This window comes from Balaenoptera physalus, assembly GCF_965194825.1.
Source record: "Balaenoptera physalus genome assembly, chromosome: X".
NCBI classification, from domain to species: Eukaryota; Metazoa; Chordata; class Mammalia; order Artiodactyla; family Balaenopteridae; genus Balaenoptera; species Balaenoptera physalus.
In genome coordinates, this window is record NC_138903.1 from 90,141,634 (window position 1) to 90,156,451 (window position 14,818).

At 47.1% G+C, this 14,818-nt stretch overlaps 1 protein-coding gene across 3 annotated transcripts; it reads right to left on the minus strand.

Moving 5' to 3' along the window:
• Nucleotides 1–7,786: 7,786 nt before the first annotated feature.
• LOC309653211 (protein ARMCX6-like) lies at nt 7,787–10,746 on the minus strand. Of its 3 annotated transcripts, none has more exons than XM_082447716.1 (4): nt 10,598–10,746; nt 10,205–10,283; nt 9,758–9,873; nt 7,787–9,442 (listed from the first exon to the last, which is right to left on the minus strand). In XM_082447716.1, the coding sequence occupies exon 4, from the start codon at nt 9,293–9,295 to the stop codon at nt 8,399–8,401; it is 897 nt and encodes a 298-aa protein (XP_082303842.1). In that variant the 5' UTR covers nt 9,296–9,442; nt 9,758–9,873; nt 10,205–10,283; nt 10,598–10,746; the 3' UTR covers nt 7,787–8,398. The 3 variants fall into 3 exon arrangements, with proteins under 3 accessions (XP_082303842.1, XP_082303840.1, XP_082303841.1); XM_082447714.1 differs by having other exon boundaries at nt 9,752–9,873; XM_082447715.1 differs by having other exon boundaries at nt 9,752–9,873; nt 10,193–10,283.
• Nucleotides 10,747–14,818: the final 4,072 nt, after the last annotated feature.

Below are 14,818 nucleotides of genomic sequence, written 5' to 3' on the forward strand. Positions count from 1 at the left end.
TGTAAATTAGTTTTATGCTTTACAGTCTGTTTAGTTAATTTTCCAGAAACTCTCTAGCTGTGATTCTACTTTCTCAAGTAAGCCACAAGACAACAACGAATTCCAGAAAAGAAAAAGACTGTTTCTTCCTCCCTTCCTTCCTTCCTTCCTTCCTTCTTTATTCCTTTCTTTCTTTCTTATTATGGTAAGAACACTTAACATGAGATCTACCCTCTTAACAAATTTGTGTATTTCTTAAAGATAAGAAGCATGCACAACTTGACAGCTGGAGCCACCATGGAGCAGAAGATCCATAATAAGAAGGAAAGAGAGATTGGGCCAAATAAGGAGTCACAAAGGTCATATTTGCAGGAAATAATCTGTCCCCAGAAAGCATTAGAGATGAGTGTGGCCTCGAGCAGCAGGAGAGAAGAGAGACTGCACTTTTAGCAGCCCCACAGCTACCTCTCTCTAATGACTTGAGCCATAAAAAAATTCTTGGTATCAGACAATCCTGGCCCTTGTCCTAGATGAACATTCTGCAAAAAACTGGTTCAGTAAAACCTGATATCCCTCAAAGATGGGGAATCAAAATGGAACTGACACAAGAGGTAAACAGAGGTAATGCAAGGGAAAAAAGAAGAAAAGGGACCTGAAAAATGCATGGCAGATAAAGAAAACTCATCTGAAAAATAGTAGGTGAAAATTGTCACCAGATATTTCACCATGAATTAGAAAGTTTTAATGAAGCAATTAAGCAAGAGCTCAAGAAAAGGATGGTAAGACAAGAATGAGCTGAAATGTGAGCTGTCAGGCCTCAGGGAAAATGTAGAAGAAATTTAACAATCACAGAGATGAAGGCAAAAGTGACAGGAAAGGAAGAAACCTTAGCAAAAGTCTAGCAATTAGTGTCAAATCTATGCAAATTTAAGACGAAGACCAAAACAAATGTGGTGATTATGGTTACAGAACAAATGTAATGGTGATAAACCCAGATGGAGTAGAAATGATATAATTAGCAACAATTGGGAGAGAAAGAAAGAAAAAGAAAGTGAGAGGTAATGTAAATATGTTGGTTTTCTTATCCTTAGTACCTGGGGGTCAAAAGATGACATCTAAAGCAGACAAATCTGGCAATAGGGGTCCAAGTATATTGAGTAGTAAAAAGACAAACACTAAGAAATATAATTTAATCAACTAAAATTGGGTAGATGGAAAAAGGAAAGAGAGGGGAAGAAAAAGAAATATGTATAATATGTAAATATGTATAACCATTGAATCATTATTTCTAATATCAAGAAAAATGGTGAAAAACCCTAAATATCCACACATAAGGGACTGACTAAATAATTATGGCATATTTATACAATAAAATACTATTCAACTATAAACTAAAAAGCAATTTTTTATGTAATGATATCAAAGGATTGACAAGATTATTATATGTCTGTGAATATATATATACAAACATATATTACATATTTTGCCATATATTCTCTCCCTCTCTATATATATAGATGCACAAGAAATTGATAATATTGCCTCTGGTGGGGGAAAACTGGGTAGTGGCGACACAGAGGTGAGAGAAAGATTTACAATGTATACCCTTTGTTATTTTTTGAATTTTGAACCATTAGGTTCCTACTTATTTTCTTTTAATAAATTAAATTTAAATTTAAGATGGAATATAAAGAATTGGTTGACCTGTCTTTGCCCAGCCTTGTGGATATAATGCTATGTGAGATGCCTGATATACACTTTGTAGAGCTTCCTGACTCCACATACATCTCTCTCTGTTCTAGCTCCCTGAGGAGTGAGGCAAACATACAGGGCAGTGCCCTGGTTGCCCACCTGCCCAACTGTGTCCCTGCCCATTCTTAATCCTGATCTGGCGCAGTCTCATTAGCATGTAACAGGAATGATATTATAAAAAATATTTAACCAAACTATATCTAACTCCCCCTGTAAATAATGTTGTTGTATAGCCCATTGATCATTAAGATTAAATAATTAGGATTATAACCTCACACAAAGAGAAACAAACTACTGCTTATACCTGGATCAAGAAACTTAGGGTTCTCAAGGCTAATTTTTCTTTTTAAAGTATTTATTTATTTATTTATTTATGGCTGTGTTGGGTCTTCGTTTCTGTGCGAGGGCTTTCTCTAGTTGTGGCAAGCAGGGGCCACTCTTCATCGCGGTGCGCGGGCCTCTCACTATCGCGACCTCTCCTGTTGCGGAGCACAGGCTCCAGACGCGCAAGCTCAGTAGTTGTGGCTCACGGGCCTAGTTGCTCCGCGGCATGTGGGATCTTCCCAGACCAGGACTTGAACCCGTGTCCCCTGCACCGGCAGGCAGATTCTCAACCACTGCGCCACCAGGGAAGCCCTCAAAGCTAATTTTTAAAACTCGTAACCATCGATTTAGAGTTTTCCTAAATCCCCCAAACTCTCATTACATATAAAAATCAGGCTTGGAGGACTCTGACCACAGATCTCTACCACAAGCTATAGGTAGTGAGAACTTGGAACCTAAAGGAAGTGTCCATCAGAGAGGAACTTTGTGGAGTGAGAGAGGGGAGAAGAAGGGAAAACAGCCAACCACATGTCTCCTGGCTCAAATCAATTCCTAGATTGAAACCGTACAGGGGGCTGGGTGTTGGTAATGACCAGATGAGTTATTGGAAGATCTCAGAGCACTGGGATTACTTTCTCATTTCCCCAGGCACAAGTTTGGAAAAGTGTGGGGTCTGACATGGGGCAGCACAAGTGGCAGAGTAGAAAAGGCTGAGAGAGACAGCTGGTGGGAACATCCCCCATCACTCCCCTTACCTCCACAGGCCCTCCCTAGTTGAGAAAGTCACCAAATCCACCTACTACTTAATTTAAAGGCCTGGATAATGAAAAATACAGAATTCTGGATATATAGTTATGCATTGACAATTACTCTTCGTGAGATGGAAATATTTATTCTGAGGGGGGTTGTGTGACATGGTTATTTGGAGTGCTTATTTGTGGGAATAACTTGAGCCATCAAACTACCTTTCCTTCCTTCAAAATCATCCCATATCCAGATATCCAAGAACAAAGAACAATAGAATACTGGTGGCTAGACTTAATGGAGACCTTGCCAGGGTTAAAGAAACATGATTGGATAAACCAGAAGAACCTGTTTGAACTACTCCTCCACTGCCAGGGGAGAGGGAGAAAGAAAATATAAAAGTAAAATGAAAGAAATGAAAGGTCTACAGGGAGAGTTCTAAGAAAAGAGCATTTGTGGAAAAATAGGGCTTAATGCCTTGTCTTTTCCCCTTCCCTCCTCTTTATGAGTAATGATGCTGAGGCACTTGACCATCCCTTTTCACTGTTGTTCCAAAGCAGCAGAAACCACAGATATGTCCAGTGTGCTGGCAGATGGGATAAGGACAGCAGAGTTGAAGTAGCATAGCATTGTAGGAGAGGTAAAGACCATGACCCTTCACAAAGCAACAAAAATAGACCCCAAAAGAAATGTGAAAGATCATTACGAAGAAAACTTCACTAAGTGACAAAAAGGATCAAAATAAATGTGCCTAGATGGGAAAATTGTAAAGTTGCCAATTAATCCATCAACTTAGCACATTTCAATCAAAACATTAAAAACAGGTTCTGCAAAAAATGACATTAGTGTAATTAATTACACATTCAGAGAAAATTAAGGTACGAGGTCTACCTCAAACCAAATGTACACACACACACGCAAAAAACACACACCACTAACAGGTTAACAAAGGAACTTACTTTGAAAAGGAAACTATCTGTATTAGAAAGAAATATAGCCAAACGTTTTCTAATAACCTTGGGCCTTCAAAGACTATCCAAAGTAAAATAAAAAAATAGAAGTTTAACAGGAAAATATTGAAAGACACAGAAAATGTAAATTCCTGATTGACCAAATATATCACACAAAAGAAAAATAAAGGGAAGGGTTGAGAGAAACCATGGTGAGTTCAACATGTAACAATAGCCGTATTTCCAGTGTGGGTAATGACTACCACGTAAATTTTTGAGCAACTCTATATACAGAAAAAAACCCTTGCTTTCTCTCACAAAAATGAGGCAATTTTGGTGAGGGAAGAAAACAGTCCCATTTCCCTTGGTGCTAAAGCAGGCAGGGCGGGGGGTTCCTAAGTTTCCTGTGGGCCAGAGCACGTCCTGAGAAGGTACCTGGGGCAGACGCCTGCTCACGGGCACCAACACACCCTCCCTGCCAACACACGCACCCCACCTGCCACAGGCCACCCAGTGAGCAGAGGGTCCCCGAGTCAGTGAGGGGTTCCTGGGAGAAAGGGGTGTGCCCCAAGAGGAATTCCACAGCAGGAAGCCACAGAGGGGATGCTCCGCTGGGTGCATGAAGGTCCCAGAATGCACCAATTATACCGTGAGAATGGAGTGATAAGTGGCGCTGGGTTAGCAGCTTATCCATTTGGAAAAGGAGTCAGGAAATTCCAAGTATATCCCTGAGACAACCCTTTAAGTGGAAAGGTATGAAAGAATTAGGAAACCATATAGGAGACTCCTTTTGTAATTGGGAAGTGGGGAAGGCCGTCCTAAGCCACACGCAAAAGCAAGAGGCAATAAGGGAAAATGAGCCTTCAGGGGAAGAGGAGGTCGTGAGTAAAGTGAAGGGGGAAGTGACAGAGTGTAAGGTGATCCATGCAGCATGAGGACAGACAAGGGACTGGCTGATGCCCCACGGGACTGTGCTGCAGTGCCCATCGCATCTTAGACCAACCGGTGGCCTCTAGGAGGAGGTGGGGGCCAGTGCTCCACACAGCTGTCAAACTCTTAGCCAAAAGGTGCTGTGGTGGCCCAGCGTAGGGACTGACTTGGTCGGGGCTGTGCCTGTCCCTGGTGACATTTCAAAGTGAGGGGATTGTGGTTGAAACTGCTCTGAGAGTGGCACTAAGGGTCCCCGTGGGGATGCAGTGTGTGAGACTGGGTGTACCAGCTGGGAAGCTGGATGTCTGCAACCTTGCCTGCACTTATGGCAGGGAGGGGTGCAGTGGGGGGTCAAATAACAAAATTCCCAGGAGAGGTAGCAGGCTGGGAGGGCCCTGGGAGTTAGTGCAGAAATCAGTACCTACAGGCACAAAGTGTAGACAAGATAATGAGATGAAGAAGAAGGGAATCCAGGGCCCTTTCTGGAGCTGGAGGGCAGTCTGTGGAGGCAGTTCCAGATTTACCGAAGAGACAGCTTCGGCTAGGGCGGCCCCGTCAAGGCAGGCACCTCCCCACAGAGTGTGACAAGCCCAAGCTTTGATGACCCTGTCTAATGTTTGCCATGGGGAAACCTGGCAAGAAACTCATCTGGTTGCAGAAGACAGGTGGGTTACTTTGTGCTTGGTGGTCCCCTGCTGTTTCATTTCTGAATTAAGCATGGGAGGAGGCACCTTAGTCTTTCCAGTGCTGAAAGCCTCTGAATGTCTTAATCAGGCCCTGACTGGCAGGCGTGCGCCCCCCCCCTCCACGCCCCCCGCTGAAGTGCCCCTCCGCACCCCTGTAGTAGGCAGAACTGGGAACTGGGCTCCTGCCCTGGCACAGCAACCAACAAAGGAACGAAGGGCAGACCAGAGCCCTGCGCTTCCACACGCAGGGAGTGTTTTCGGGAGGGCAGTGCCAGCAAAAGGAGAGGGGGCTCTTGACTTGGGCCAAGACCACACCGTGGAGACACGTCAATGCTGGCAGGCTGCCCTGTGACAGAACTGCTCAGGAGATGGGCGGAAGGTCTCCGAGGCCCTCCCTGCGATAGGAGTCAGCTGTGGCTTGAAAGCGCCAAATGCCTGCCTCGGAGATGGTGGACCTACTGCCTGTGGCAGGACTCAAAACGGGGACTCGGCAGAGTGCGGAGCGGGAGGGAAGCACGTGTTAATCTGGGACCCCGAGCCAGGAGGAAGGAGAAGTGCTCTGCCTTTGGGCTGAGATCACAGAGGCTGAGCAATAAGGTGTCGCTGAAGACACCATCGGCCAGCAGGCTCCACTGGGACGAGTGGATGCGGGGCTGCCCGCAGGGCAATCCTGCATGGGAAACAGACTGCCCAGCCCACCTGAGGCTGGCTTGGGAGAAAGGGGGGACCACGTTAGCAGCTCTTTGAAAACAAGACAGGGCCCCAGAGCCAGCAAACAAAGCCCCGGCGGGGTGAGCATTGCTGGGGGTGTGATGTCGCAGCAACCGCAGTCACATGCTGGCCAGTCAAGGCACCAGGGCCTGGGGAGGGGCAGAGTCCCTGGCAGGCACCCATGACTACTAGTCAGCCCAAACTGTGGGGTGGATGAGTACCAGCAGGAGAGTGGCAACCCACCTGCCCCCCAAACTCCAGGGGAAGGGAGGAAAACGTTGGAAAAAAACTAAAAATTTGAAATAAAACTATGCTCCGTATGGAGGAGGGCAGTCAGAAGGCAGAGCACTTGTACACAGCTGATGCCCAGGGAGCAGTGGCCCAGAGTCACATCCCAGGGAGACCAGGAGAGGGCACCGGGCTCAGAAGCAGCACTGCCCAAAGGAAGCTTCTTGTCCCCTCTGTTAGCCAGGGCTTTGAGGAAGAGAACCATTTCACGACACATCAAAAACACGCAGGGAGGGCTTCCCTGGTGGCGCAGTGGTTAAGAATCTGCCTGCCAATGCAGGGGACACGGGTTCGAGCCCTGGTCTGGGAAGATCCCACATGCCGCGGAGCAACTAAGCCCGTGAGCCACGGCTACTGAGCCTGCGCGTCTGGAGCCTGTGCTCCGCAATGGGAGAGGCCGCGACAGCGAGAGGCCCGCGCACCGCGATGAAGAGTGGCCCCCGCTCGCCGCAACTGGAGAAAGCCCTCGCATAGAAACGAAGACACAACACAGCCAAAAATAAATAAATTAATTAATTTAAAAAAAAAAACACTTAGGGAACCTGGCTTTGGTGATGCAGGGGCTGAGGCTTGCTGGGAGGGGTCTGGAAATGTTGGGACGGGGTGGTGGAATGAGTTGCCCAGATTCATGGAGTGGTTCAGTGTGCAGGGCTGCGTTCTTCCTTTCCTCCACGGGGTGCCAGGGGCTTGGATGGAGGGCATGAATATGTCTCCTGATGGATGGACCAGCCATGGCCATGCCACGCCCCTCAGCATCTGCCCTCCCACCCCTGCGGGGATTCACGGAGGCCTCCACTGTCCCCTTCCTGGATCCCACAGAAGTACCAGGGATAGGGCAGAAAGGAGGCTCTCCAGAGGAAGCAACGGCCAAGCCTTTTCACTCAGCCAGGAGTTTGAGCTTGGCATCCCAAGGAAGGGAGGGGGCCTGGAAGTAGGTTTCACAGCTGCTTCTCAGGAGAGAGAACACAAAGCAGGCACCCAGCAAGTAGCAACTGTTACTGCTATAACTGTGCACTAAATTGTGCAGGGCTGGGTTGCCCTGTGGCCCCCAAGGATGTGTAGGCAAAGCCTCAAGGATACTGACCTTCCTCTCTAGGCCAGCAGGCGAGGAAAGACACCTTCATCGAGGGAAGGATTCCTCTGCATCAGGCACTGTGCTGCCTGCTTCACAGGTGCTGTCTCCTTTAGTCCTCCCAACAGTCCTTCTTAATTCCACCCTCCACCCCATTCCCCTGCCCCATCCCCACCCCCAGCCCCTTCTGGGAGCTTATCCTGAACCCTGCAGCCCATCTCTTCCCCTGCCTCCTGTGGGCACTGCTAGGGGGACATTTTTCAGGAGCAAATGCCCCAGTTAGTTAGCACTGGTCGTGTATTTTGGGCTTCCTCTTCACGCAGACTATAAACTCAAAGACAAGTACCATGTCTCGTTTTTGCCAGTTAAAGCACACAGCTTTATTGGTGATACATAAAAATGCAGACTTGGTGGACGAGGCTGAGTCAGTACAGCTCATAGAAGGGGAGTGTACATGTTTTGCTGAATAGGTTTACCATCCATAGGCTCGTGAAGAAAAGAGAGTAAATGAAAAAGAATTCAACCTACGCAGCAACCAATGCATTTTCGGCACAAGCTCCCACATGGGTCTGGTCTCCACAAGGTGGTCCAGCTTAGACAGGGAGACCACCACAGGCAAGGCATCCCTTGTCAGGCTAGAAAATGTTGTTCTTTCACCACACAGCTGAAATGATCCCTTTACCACAGGAAGAAGGCTGCAAGGGAGCAATTTACAATGCGCACTGCCTGCAGACTGCAAAACCAAGAGGTTACTCAGAGCTCTGTGGGAACCCCTGCCTGGCCAACAAGAGAGTGGTCCTGGATTTAGCAAGTGTAACTTTCACCCAGAGATATGGCTATTGGCTAAGGCTGGATCTTCAATAGCACCCGCTGCAGAGTCTTTGATTGAGAACACAAGTGTGTGTTCACTGATCGGGTTTTGGTTCGGGGAGGATCAGTCCCATCCTGTTGGAGGGGGCCATTTAAGAGGCCGGGATTTCTGGGAGAAGCTGTCTGTTTGCGTTCCTGATAAAGAGGGACAGGAAGGAGAGCAGCATTTGGGCTCCCAGCAACTCCCCCGCCAAGACTGGCTTTTCAGACAAACCCATCAAGGGTTTCACAACGTGCCCCTCAGCACACTCACTTCCCTCTGGTATCAAAGGAAACTTCAAGCCTGAAACGGACTTGGCAAGCATGTTATTAATAACTGTCATGATTATTAACAAATTTAATCCGGCCTGCTGCAGAAATGAGTTGCAGCAAAGTGACACAGTCTCCCGACACACTTCGTTGATGTATGTCTTAATCTGGCCCTGATTTGCAACACTGGCATTCAAGTCATCCGGGGCACAGAAAGCCTCAACAGCAGGGTCGGGAATAGGGATCGTGTTTCCAGCAATGGAGAGGCTGGCCAAATGACTATTGATATCGTGGCTAAATGAAAAACCAGTGTCCCTGGGCTGAGCTAACAACACTTTTCCCTGAATGAAAGGGCACTTGGAGAGGCCAAGAACACAACTGAAATTTTTAAAGCTTTGAGCACTCCAAGTATTTTTACGTTCATAAGGGAACGGGCGCTGTTTTACCGGATGTGTTCGGTTGGCCTTGCCCCCACCTGAAGGCCTGTCCTCGGTGCCACCAGGGGCCCCAGGTTCAGTCCAATCCCCATCCTCACTCCAGGGCCGAGCCATAGTTGTGAAATCAAACCAAATCTCGGGCTCTTCCTCATCCAGCTCCTGTTCATCATCCCATTCCTCTTCCTCCTCCTCCAACTTCTCACTGTCATCTCTTCCTATGGTTAGTTTGTAAACGCAGTAGCAGGCACCTGCCCCAATCATCAGTCCTGCCGCCATCCAACCCACTTCCCGAGCCCGGCCCATGCTCAGGTCCGTGCCAGCCTGGGGGCAGGACAGGAGAGGGCCTTGCTCCACCCGAATGAAGAGTGTTCTTAAGGCTCCACCTGAATGATGGTGGAGGGGAGACGTCTTCAGCCTATCTCAGGCTCCTGAGGCTCTCTTGTGATGAATCTATGGGTGAAAAATAATATTAGGGCTTTGGGCTGTGCCTGGATTTGTGCCTCACCAGGCAGACAGAGTGGAGTTTGAGTTCTGGTTGAGAGAGGTGGATTATTTGGCAACTATTTCTTTGTTCTTTTCTGTCATCCTCTGTCTACCCTCAGGACCCACCATTTCTCTTCCAGGGCCTATAGAGAAGGGCAGGAGGTGGGACTGGGCTGTGACAGCCAGGAGGGTGACAGGAGAGGCTAACCCTCAGGTAGTCTCCTCCTCCACCACACCCCCACCCCCAAAGACTCAGAGGCAGTCTCTCCCACCAACCTCTACCAAAGTCAGGTAAATTCCTTCTCCTTCTCTTGTCTTCTGTGGTCAGTGCGCCTTCCACAGTGATTGACGGACAGTCTGGCAGAAGGACAGATGGAAAGACAGCCGCCTTTGGGGAACTGAAAGTGTAGTGGATGGATCAGCACTGAGAACACAGGTCCCAGTACCCGCTTTTCTGAATTTCCAGCCTTTGAGTTTAAAATATTTCTCACACCCTCCTGACTTTCCTAACGCGGGCTTCCCCGCCCCACCCCCCTTGGCGTCCGCCATTTCCCCAGCAAAGGCCGCCACACCCCTTTCCCTGCACTGAAATGGGAGGGGGTGTGGAGAAAGAAGGGGCCGGGAGGGGGCGACTCGGACCCGGCCCGCACCGATCCCAGCACCCCCTCTGCGCCATCCCCACCGCCACCCCCACCCAGGGGCCAGGGCTCATCCCACCTTCACACCGACCTGCACGGTCCCCAGGCACTTTGGTCCTTCGCTCGCCGCGACTTTTCCCGGCGACCTACTGGCCAACAGATCTACAAACCTGCAGACAGACGGGGGACCGAGGGGACGGAGTGCTTGGTGGACGGAGCGGCACTCGGGACACGAGTGCCCTGATTGTGGAACCTTTCTTTCCTCGGAGTCTCTGTACCAGCCATTCACTCCCCTCACCCGCCGCCCGAAGTCCGCCAGGTCTCTCTCTACTAAAATGGGCATGGGGCGGGGGGGGGGGGGTGGCGGCAGTATTTAGAAAGTAGGCGAGAAGGGGACACAGCCCCCATCGGCCCGAACGTGGATCCGTGGCGCTCTTGGCCTTCTCCCATCCCATCTCCCTCCAAGCAGAGCCCACGCTCATACCGATCTGCACGGTCCGGGGCTACTTTCCTTCTTCCCTCACACGCCTGCAGTGTGATAGGGGGCTGGTACCCAGACGGAGGCGACTAGCAGTACTTCTGCTCTAGGCAGCTCTTGGTCACGTGACGACCACGTCACCAGTGAGCTCTGGCCCCCAACTTCCACTCCCACAAGCAGTGCGGCAGGCGCCAGCCTGCCCCGTACCTCCCCCCATCACACTGGGCCCTGTCACTCTTTTCCTCTGTAACAATACCAGAAACCAGAAGTGACCGTGGCTCTCTGGTGTTTGCATTTGCCTTTCTCTAATTACAGGAAGGGGCAGCATCTTTTCCTGGGTCTATCATTACTTATACTTCTTTTGGGGGAAATGTCTTATCCTTTCCTTGGCTCTGAAGCTCCTGTCCTCTCTTTCTTAATTTCTACCCTTTCCCACAACCAGTCTCTGCACCAAAATTAAGCGGAGGGGCGGGGAAGAAAAGCCCAAGTAGCAGTGAGATTTTTGTTAGTATTTTTAATATATTTATGCTCGCTTTCGTCGGTCCTTCCTTTTTTTATTGACTCAAGCTACACTATTTTGTAATCAGAAAATACAAATATATATATATATACATATATATAACAAGATTTCCTAGTTAATAAGGAGGCCTCATCGATTTAAGCTAATTTATACCACACTGAAAATATTTTCTTCTGACTGCACAGGAAATAGCAGCTTTCAAGCAGCATATTAAAATTTAAAAACATATCCTTACAAACAAAGCCAGTGTGCTTTCAATATGATTTATAAATTGACGGATAAAATGAATCTATAGTGAAGTGGTCAGTGCTTTAATTGTGACCAGTTTAGTTAAGTGAACCACTATCCCTTCTTCCTGGATGAACTCCTAGTGTTAGGCGTCACACGATTGAGATCGTCAGAGGGGACTGCTAGATGGCTTTCATTCTGGCTTCAAAGGACAGACTTTCTGCAGACCCCAAATTCAGATGAATCTTACAAATTAGTAACTTCACAGATGAGCTTGCTTTTCATTCAAAGGTCTTTATTTAAATCTATTCTGAAGTTTCATGGTGTAACCCATAAATCATCCAGAAATTAGAGGATTCCCTGCTATCCCATTGATGAAAATGAGACTTGGTAGGTGGAATTTTCATTTCATCATTACACTGGTGAAATATCTCCGGTATCTGTCATTCGTGCACTGTATGTCCCCCTAGCAGCGGCTAGTGTCCAGCATTTTCCAGTGGAAATAGTAGTTAAGAGTCTGTGGGTGACTGTAAATCACTGCAACAACCCTTGAGATCCGTCATTTTTCTCTCACAAAAGGCACAGTTTACAGGATCCCAAGCAGTCGCCAGGGGAAAGAGTGCTTTTCATTCCCTGCCTTCTGTTACAATTTCACTGCACCACCCATACAAGCCCCTCAGAATAATCCCAGAACTCACGGACAAAGTATGCAGAACTTGGTCCCCAGACATTCAGCTGTCCCCGCTGGGGAGTCATACTCTAAATATAGTCCCTTCAGGCAGCCTCTTTCTTAGAACGCTGAAATCTGACACCCCAGCAGGAAGCTCCCTGTGTGAGGGGCCCCAGTGTGGGGGAGGCCCTTTCAGGAGGTGAGCCAGGAAGCCCAGAGTGCCTTGCTGGTGAAAATTCAGAAGTCAAGAACATGTCACAGCTTTCTGGTCTTCCTCAAACTTTTATAGACCAAACAAATCAGTATTACGGCTCATCTCCCTAACCCCCTACCTCATTTATTTTGCCATCATCTCCTTACACCGTTCTTTTCATTGCCCTTTATTTGCTTCTCCGAGGCAAGTGAATTCTATTTATGAAACCTTACTAACAGAACTCGCAGATTCAACTGTTATCATTCAATCTTTGGCTGCTAAGAACTTATATAAGTGGCTTTTATTTATTTTGAATATATACATTAGAAAGAACTAAGGAGTATGTAAAGCTTAAAAAGGCAGGTGCTTCAGTGTCATTGACGTGGCTTTCCAATAAGAACTCATTCTCACAACTCAGCCAGCCTTCAAGGACAAAAGCTCCACTCTTACCGCTCCTCATTAGTAAAAAATATCTCTCCCCTTTGGTATATTTTTCAATTATTCCAATGTATAACCCCTGACCACCATTCTCCCAGGCTGTCAGACCTTTTCTGTTTGGATCCACTCCCTCTCTTAAACTTCCTAAACCCCATGGGAATGATAACACTTTCAGTTCTCTTACTTTGTAATTTTGATCCACAATTCCTACCAAGGAACCTGGAGACTAGCATTTTTAAAAAATTTATTTTATTTATTTATTTTTGGCTGTGTTGGGTCTTCATTGCTGCACGCGGGCTTTCTCTAGTTGCGGCGAGCGGGGGCTACTCTTCCTTGCGGTGCACGGGCTTCTCACTGCGGTGGCTTCTCTTATTGCAGAACACGGGCTCTAGGCGCAGGGGCTTCAGTAGTTGTGGCTCGTGGGCTCTAGAGCGCAGGCTCAGTAGTTGTGGCGCCCAGGCTTAGTTGCTCCACGGCATGTGGGATCTTCCCGGACCACGGCTCGAACCCTTATCCCCTGCACTGGCAGGCGGATTCTTAACCACTGTGCCACCAGGGAAGCCCGAGACTAGCATTTAAAATCTACTTTCCTCTCCGTTATAAATCCACCAACAAATATTTATTTAAGGGCATGCTATTTGCCCGACATACCATTTCAACAGCAAAAATGGAAAATCCTTAAGCAATTCTTCAGACAAGCCTTCAAAAGACTATGTGAAGCCACTGCCAAAAAGAACCTTTTGGCTTAAATCAATATATGGTCACATATGATGTGTGATTTATAAAGTATCCAAAAACAGAAAAGGATCAGCAGATGGTAACACTAATGGAATTTTGGGGGGTGAGAAAAATAAATTATAGAAGATTGTTATCTTAAAAAGCTATATTACTTTTTGTATTGTGTTATTTGTTTCTTGTGTTGTGTATTAGTTAATTTTGTTTAATTGCAAGCAACAGAAAGCAAATCTGTTTAACTTAAATGAATGTTGAAGACCAGCATCAGCTCTGAGGTGTCTAGGTAGAAGGAATTGATATATGGTCTTTTCAGGATGCCATACTTCCACTGATATTTGGTTTTCTATCTCTGCTTAAGGTTTAAATTTCAGTAAGAGAGTATTGAGTTGGTCTGTTTTGGGCACAATGCCCACCCTTTTGCTGGGGAAAATGACAGGGGATGTAAAATGTAAAATGCACTTCCTTTCTTTTCCCAGAGAGAAATGTAAACTGTTTCAGATGTTATTGTTGATTTGCAGGAGCCCTTTAACTACTTTGGATATGAACCCTTTGTTCAGCTGTGACTGAGGTGCTGGGGGCCTATTTGCCACAGCATGCTTTAGTTTTCACTTTCACATTAAGTGAACGTTATAGAGGTACAATTCTGAAATGGTGATGCACAAGGCTGTCTTCTAAGCTAAAGCTACCTGGCTTCCCTGACAAGACTGTAGACAAGGTTGCATCTACAGTTCAGTCTTGTCCTCATCCCTTCATGATCAATACCTGATTTTGTCTGTACGATGAGAGCAGATGCCTCTGTCAAGGAAAGACTCCCATTCATAGAGACATATATAAATCTATATCTGAAGGCCCAAACCCATGGATCTTTGCATTCTCTCCCTGTAAGAAGGCCACAAGGGAAGCTAAGTCTCACAAAGGAATGGCAACTGAAAAATTTATCCTGAGAAATACAACCTTCAGGGGTACTAGAGGTTTCTGTCAGTTTTACCAGCCCATTCTCTCCCTGTTGGCCAGCTACTCCTTGGGAAGCCACAACCTCAGAAGGTTGTGTGGTGAGCCTGAAGTCAGAGCAAGGGCATTGGTGCACATTAAGAAGTGTCTCTCAGCTAAGAAACTTGAAGTACACTTACGCATCACGGGGATGGCTCTGCCAAAGAAAGCTATTTTTTCCATTCATCTTCGCCAAGACTCCCTCTCCTCCAGACAGTGCTTGGGTGGGAACTATCAACACTTTCCTCTGACTCTCCTTTTCATATATTCCTGTGCTTAAAGAAGCCCCCTCGCTGCACATGATCCTTCTCCAAACACAGAATCATATAGTTGATTTGGTTTCTGCTTACTAAATTTCAGTCATATCCTGTTCACCTTAAACGTACACAGTGTTGTATATCAATTATATCTCATAAAACTGGAAGAAAAAAAATAAATAAATTTTAGTCATAT

What these genes read in the sequence shown, in the direction of transcription:
- LOC309653211 (XM_082447716.1), bottom strand. Translation starts at nt 9,295, where the DNA reads ATGGGCCGGGCTCGGGAAGTGGGTTGGATGGCGGCAGGACTGATGATT.